At 40.5% G+C, this 6,684-nt stretch overlaps 1 protein-coding gene across 1 annotated transcript in view; it reads right to left on the bottom strand.

Annotated features, from left to right (window-relative positions):
* Nucleotides 1-854: 854 nt before the first annotated feature.
* The window catches only part of ATG101 (autophagy related 101), a 28,701-nt gene continuing 22,871 nt past the window's right edge, over nt 855-6,684 (bottom strand). The window contains exons 2-3 of the mRNA XM_082247097.1: nt 5,802-6,071; nt 855-1,434 (exon numbers count right to left, since the gene is read on the bottom strand). Of these exons, the coding sequence (XP_082103223.1) occupies nt 1,030-1,434; nt 5,802-6,053 (657 nt within the window). The 5' untranslated portion in view covers nt 6,054-6,071 and the 3' untranslated portion in view covers nt 855-1,029. The remainder of the gene's footprint in view (nt 1,435-5,801; nt 6,072-6,684) is intronic.

Here is a 6,684-nt window from a genome sequence, read left to right as displayed (position 1 = left end):
GGAAGAGAAAGTGCATGTGAGGGGTTTGAAGCAAAGAAAGAACTCACCTTTAAAGTTGAGATTGGCGTTGTACAGACTCCAGGAAGTCTAAAGTTATTCTAACTCTGAAGGTGTACTATTTTTTTAATAGTGATTTGCTCCAAGCAAGGGAAAATTCAGCAACAACCTACAAAAAATGTTGTGGACTAATAAAAATGATAAAGCTATATAAAACTGTTTATTACTGTATGGATGCTAACATTTTCTAGCATGGCAGGTATGTTAGCAACCTATGTTATTCAAAAGTGGTGGGACGCATGCATCTGTATGATGATCTTATCGATTTTGTAAAAGTGCTGGCATGGCAACCTAGATGAGCTAGAGATCACTTTCTGCATCCTGTGCTGCTGTCATGCTGTGTCCAACTCCAAGACTTTTGTGAACAAGGCTGATTTACCTTTAAATCAATATGCTTATAGTGCAGTAAGTACAGTAAGGGAAGTAAGGATTTCGTCCAAAGAGCTAAACTAATAGAGACCAAAAAAAAAATACACGCTTGATTATTTTGGTGTTGTGTATGTGCATGTAAAGTATGTATACCAAAGGAAAGATCTCACGAGGTCATACTTGATATCATTGTCCCCTATTTACGAAAGCTTTTTCAGACTGAATGGTGGAGATCATAACATGTGGTGTGTTGGTATTTTTTTTACCTACGGTAATTGGATTTAGTGCACAGTGCAACAGCTACTGCACACTTTTATTATTACACCATCTGCAGATTTTTAAGAGAACATTTTTACACTACATCTGACTTTTAAAAAAAATACAGTGAATATAAATAAAAAAGAATATATAATAAAAAAAAAGGCCAATAATCTGGATATATTTTATTATTTATAAGAATTACAATATTTTACACACCCTAAAAGAAAGAATTACTATATACAAACTTGACACTGTTCTATGATTTCTTGTCAATCAGTGTAATTAATGAGCATAAAATAATGATTGCAGTCCATTCTATAAATATTTTGGGTACATGCAGGGCTACAGTGCCAGTGTGTCTTTGATAAGTCTCCGCATTGTAGTAGTAACAGATGTGCCCAAAGAGTCAGTAATCTGATAGGAAATTTTGTACAGATAAGGCTGAACATCTTTCAAAGTCGTATCAAAGACATTGTCCACTTCTGACTGTGTTGGCATTTTTGGTAGATATTCGTGTCTGTTCATCACTTCCACGATGTTAATGATCTTTTCCCCCAGTTTCTCTCCCACTTTTTCCCTACAGATCTGTCGTTCCTGCTCAGTGGCCAGTGACACGATGTTGACTTTGATTGTCCAAACCTCCCATGGGATGCATTCATCTGAGAATGGCCAACGAGACTTCTTCTTCTGGTAGAATTCAAGAGAAATCTGACCAATGCCATCATTCCCAGAATTCCTGAGAGCGTCCTATGAAAAAAAAAAAAAAAAAGTAGATAAATTGAGAATTCTAATCAAACACACTCAGGCTCATTGAACAAGGCAATACAGTGCACCAAACAAAATCCCTAAGCTTTAGGAATCTGGTTAAATGCTGTCTTTTAGCTTATTGTATTTTCTTCCCAAAGTTTCAGTTTACAAATAAATGTGTGAAATTGGTATTCCTTCCACCCAAAATTAGGGATGCACTGATCTGACTTTTTTGGATCCGATACCGATATCTGGCGTTGTGAAATCGCCGATACCGATACGGAGCTACACACAAAGCATGCGGCTGCAGTACAGAGCAAAGCCGCTGCTTCATGTGTACGGCTCCTCCATTCACAGGCGGAGTGCATCTGATATCACTCCGCATGTGAGCCGGGACTATACAGGAAGTAGCGGCTCCCATCTCATACTACTACTACACCAAGTAAGGGATGGCTGAGCTGTTACTAAGCAAAAACCAGATCGGCCAGAGGATCGGTCGATGTTACCGATCCCCCGATCCAGCTATAATGGCCATATCGGCGCCGATATCTGATCCGAATATTGGATCGGTGCATCCCTACCCAAAATGGACATTTAAAGATGAACTTAAAGCGGAGCTCCACCTAAAAAGAGAAGCTCCACTTGTTTGCATCCCCCCCCCCCCTCCACTGCCACATTTAACACTTTCTTTGGGGGAGTGGGTACCTGGTTTTGACAGGTGCCTGCTTCCACCTCCGGGTAGGATCGCCATGGTGATCTACGAGTATATCTGGCCCCTCCTCTTTCCTACTCCTCCTTCTGGGACATACACAGGTCCCAGAAGATGGCAGGGCCATTCACAAAGCACAGTGTGAGGGGAGGTGGGACTGAACTCCTTTTAGTAAAAAAAAGTAAATTAAAGACAAAAAAAAAAAATGCACTCCCCGTGTAAAGGAGGAGAGGAGGGAACTTGACTATAGAGGTGAAGATCTGCTTCAAGTAGTGCATGTGCAGTAGGAAAGCAGTTGTGAAGCCTGCCAGTTTCCCTTAGTGAAGAATCGGCTCGGGTGCTGATATTACTGCATTCCTGGACAGGAAAGTGTCCTTATATTGAAAGTCAGCAGCTACAGTATTTAAAGCTGCTGACTTTTCATTTTTTGGGGAAGACTGGAGCTCCTCTTTAAGACAAACAGCCAAATAGGCAGACAAAATACATATGGAATCTGAGAGCTGTTATACCTGTAAAGGATATTTATTTCTGTTCATTTATTCCTGGGATTATAGGTGCATCTCAAAAAATTAGAATATCATCAAAAAGTTAATTTCAGTAATTCAATTAACCACTTAAGCCCCGGAAGATTTGACCCCCTTCCTGACCTGGGCTTTTTTTGCGATTCGGCACTGCGTGACTTTAACGGACAATTGCGCGGTCGTGCGACGCTGTACCTAAACAAATTTGACGTCCTTTTTTTCCCATAAACAGAGCTTTCTTTTGGTGGTATTTGATCACCTGTGCGGTTTTTACTTTTTGCGCTATAAACAAAAAAAGAGCGTCAATTTTGCAAAAACAACAATATTTTCCACATTTTTTTTTATATGAAATTCCCAAAAAAAAAAAATGTAAAAATCAAAAATTTAACATTTTTGGCTAATTTGTTTTATGCTACATATGTTTGGAAAAAAAAAAAAAAATCGCAAAAAGCGTATTTTGATTGTTTTGCGCAAAAGTTATTGCGTTTACTAACGAAGGGAAAGATTTTTGTCATTTTTGTTGTTTTTTTTTAAACGCGTAATAGCGGCGATCTGCGATTTTTTTCACGGTACTGCGACATTGCGGCGGACAGATCGGACCCTTGACTGACATTTTTGACACTTTTGGGGTTACCAGTGACATTACTGCAGTAATCAGTGCTATACATATGCCGGGGCGGGAGCGCGCTCGCCCGCTATTGGCTCCCAAGCAAGTGACAGGCTAGTGACGTATATATACACGTCACTTGCTGCGGCGGTCGGCAACCGGTTAAAGTAATATATTTCAAGATTTTTTTTTTTTTAATTTTGACGATTATGGCTTACATCTAGTGAAAACCCAAAATTCAGTATCTCAGAAAATTAGAATACTACATAAGACCAAAAAAAAAAAAAAAAGGATTCTTAATACAGAAATGTTGGCTTATTTAAAAGCATGTACATGGACATGGTCACATGACATGGCTCCCTAAATCTTCATGGACTCTGGAACATTTTGCAATTCATTTGGAAATCAAGGTCCCAGAGTCTAGAGGAAGAGTTGAGAGGCACAGTCCATGAAGCACAGATTCCAAGTAGCATTAAGGTCCAGTGTGAGGTTTGAACAGTCAGTGATGATTTGGGGAGCCATGTCATTTGCTGCTGTTGGTCCACTGTGTTTTATCAATTTCACGCAGCCCTCTAGCAGGAAATTCTAAAGCACTTCATGCTTCCCTCTGCTGGCCAGCTTGATGGAGATGCTGATTTCATTTTCCAGCAGGACTTGGCACCTGCCCACACTGCCAAAACTACCAATACCTGGTTTAATGATCATGGTATCACTGTGCTTGATTGGCCAGCAAACTCACCTTACCTAAACCCCAAAAAGAATCTGTGGGGTATTGTCAAGAGGTAGATGAGAGCAACCTGGGCTTCCTCAGAAGAAGAAGTATAGTACACCTCAGCAGTGCCACCTCCTTGCCACGCCGCATTAATGCAGTAAGTCATGCAAAAAGGAGCCCCAACCAAGTATTGGTATAGTGCATACTACACTGTACATGGACATACTTTTCAGTAAGCCAACACTTCTGTATTAAAAATCCTTTTTTTTATTGGTCTTATGTAATATTTAGATTTTCTGAGATACAGAATTTTGGGTTTTCAATAGCTGTAAGCCATAATCATCAAAAAAAAAAAAAAAAGTAATGCTTAAAATATATCACTCTGTGTGTAACGCATCTATATAAAATATATGAGATTCACTTTTAGACTTGAATCACTGAAATAAAATTAACTTTTTGATGATATTCTAATTTTTTGAGATGCACCTGTATACAGCCCTGCCACTCAGCACAGCCAGCCTGGAGACCTTACATTTGTCTACTGCAATTAAAGTGGGTCTCCAGCCCCACCCCCCATTTTGTTCTTGCAAATCCCTGCCTACCTTGATGCAGGTTGTAACAATTTCAGATACACACCTGTCTAGTGGATCCAGCTGTGTCCTACAGAATCCCCTCAGAATTCTACCTTTTCCAAGTTACGCCCCCCCAGGTCTTGCGATGATGCACCGCTAGGCCCGCCCCCCGCCTCCTTTATCGATGGAGCACTATGCCTCTTGGGATAGGTGTATGCAATACCCAGGAGGCAAAGGGAGGACAGTACATGTCATACCCCTAGGCGAATGATGTGCAAGGGGAGGCGGGACAGAACTTCTTTTTGTACAAACAATACATTTAAAAAAAATTGTGTGCTCCCTGTATAAAGGAGGGGATGGAGAGGAGGGAACTTGATTACGAGGGTGAAGATCTTCTTTAAGTAGTACAATTAGGTCTTGTACCTGCCACAATCCTGTGACTGGACAATAAAGGAGAAGCAGCAGACTCATAAGCTCATCCCTCTACCACTCTGCATACTTTTCTTTTTAGCATGTCCCTTATTAGCACATGTAAACTGCAGCACATCTGACTAGATGTTCGAGTCTAAAGTCAAACATTTTATTTTTTTAGTGTAGAGAAGGGTTTTAACTCCTTCTATTTCTTTTTTATTTCAAATGTATCTAAAGCCAATTTTTTTTCATTTTGGATAAAGCAGTAAAGGATTAGAACTTCCTTTCCTGTTTTTTTGCTGTCTGGGTCCCCACTAGGGAGATTCCTCTTTTAATTAGTTCTGGTGACCATTTTAACAAGAACATAAAGTGATTAAAACCTGAATAGAAGGGAAATCTTTCAATGATGATTCTTGTTCCACTGACAACTATCTTAAAATTCAGCCAGTTTAGCAGGAACCGGACGAATTTCGATCCATGTAAGGGCACCCTGGTTGTACGCAAGTCGATCCATCAATCAACTTAACACTAATCCTTGTGTTCTGCTGGCAGGAAAGGCTCCCTGTGCTCCCTGCCGGCAGACCACAATAGCACTGTGGGAGGGAATCTCCCATCTACACTGACTGTGTTGATGGGAGAATCAAGCAATTTTCTTTCCTTCCACCCACCATGCATAATGAAAAAAAAAAAAAAGATTTCCCTCAATTTGGTGACTTATTTTTGTGTGTTTAGGACAGAAAGTGAAGAGAAATCTCCCCACTGGCATACGTATGGCACTGGCAGGGATTCTTACCATTTCCTACTCAAAACTTTAAAGAAAATCCAATTGTCTCACCTTGAATTCACTAACGGCTTTCCTCAGAGCTCTGTCCAGCTCATCTGAAGAAACTCTGACGTAAGTAAACTCTATGAAATCACAGTCAATGTCCAGAGTTCCAACAGTGCCGATAGAATAGGTTCCTTCCTTCTTGTAGTGGAACTTGCCCGTGCTACGGTGAAGAAGTATAGTATGTAGTACCGCCAGCATTGCCTCTTCTACCTGACGGCCCTCTACAGACACTTCCAATACCTCTGAACGGCAGTTCATTGTGATTTGTTAGGATGCCTGTAGATACACAACAATTCGAATTTGTAAACAGTAACTTAAGTGCAAAAATTGCTTGCAGTGTCTTCATTACTACAATAAACATCACTAAATTAATAGAGGGTGCCAACTGTTCAGTCAATTTATTCTTAATGAAAGAAAAGAAAATAATTTGAAAGCTTCCAAAGTATTATTAACTTAACTATTCTTCACATTAGCTGCAGAAAATGTATTACAAAAAGGCCTGTATCACTATCCTGGGTTAAATTTTAAGTCCGGTGCCATTTTTTTCTTTTAAGGTTTAGATATAGAGTGGAAAGGTTGTATCTGATGGCAGGTTCCTCCTACACTGGGCTATGGTTCCCTTTTTTTAGGCTTTATCTGATGGCTAGTTCTTCCTACACTGGGCTATGGCTCCCTGGTTTGGGCTGTATCTAATAGCTGGTTCTTCCTACACTGGCCTATGGTTCCCTGGCCCTGACTGTATCTTATGGCTGGTTCTTCCTACACTGGCCTATGGCTCCCTGGTCCTGGCTGTATCTAAAGGCTGGTTCTTCCTGCACTAGCCTATGATTCCCCGGCCCTGGCTGTACCTGATGGCTGATTCCTCCTACACTAGCCTATGGTTCCCCGG

The sequence above is a fragment of the Pelophylax lessonae genome, assembly GCF_965119305.1.
Source record: "Pelophylax lessonae genome assembly, chromosome: 2".
Classification (NCBI taxonomy): Eukaryota; Metazoa; Chordata; class Amphibia; order Anura; family Ranidae; genus Pelophylax; species Pelophylax lessonae.
Note: the sequence above shows the minus strand (reverse complement) of the source record. Positions and strands in the feature narration are given on the sequence as shown.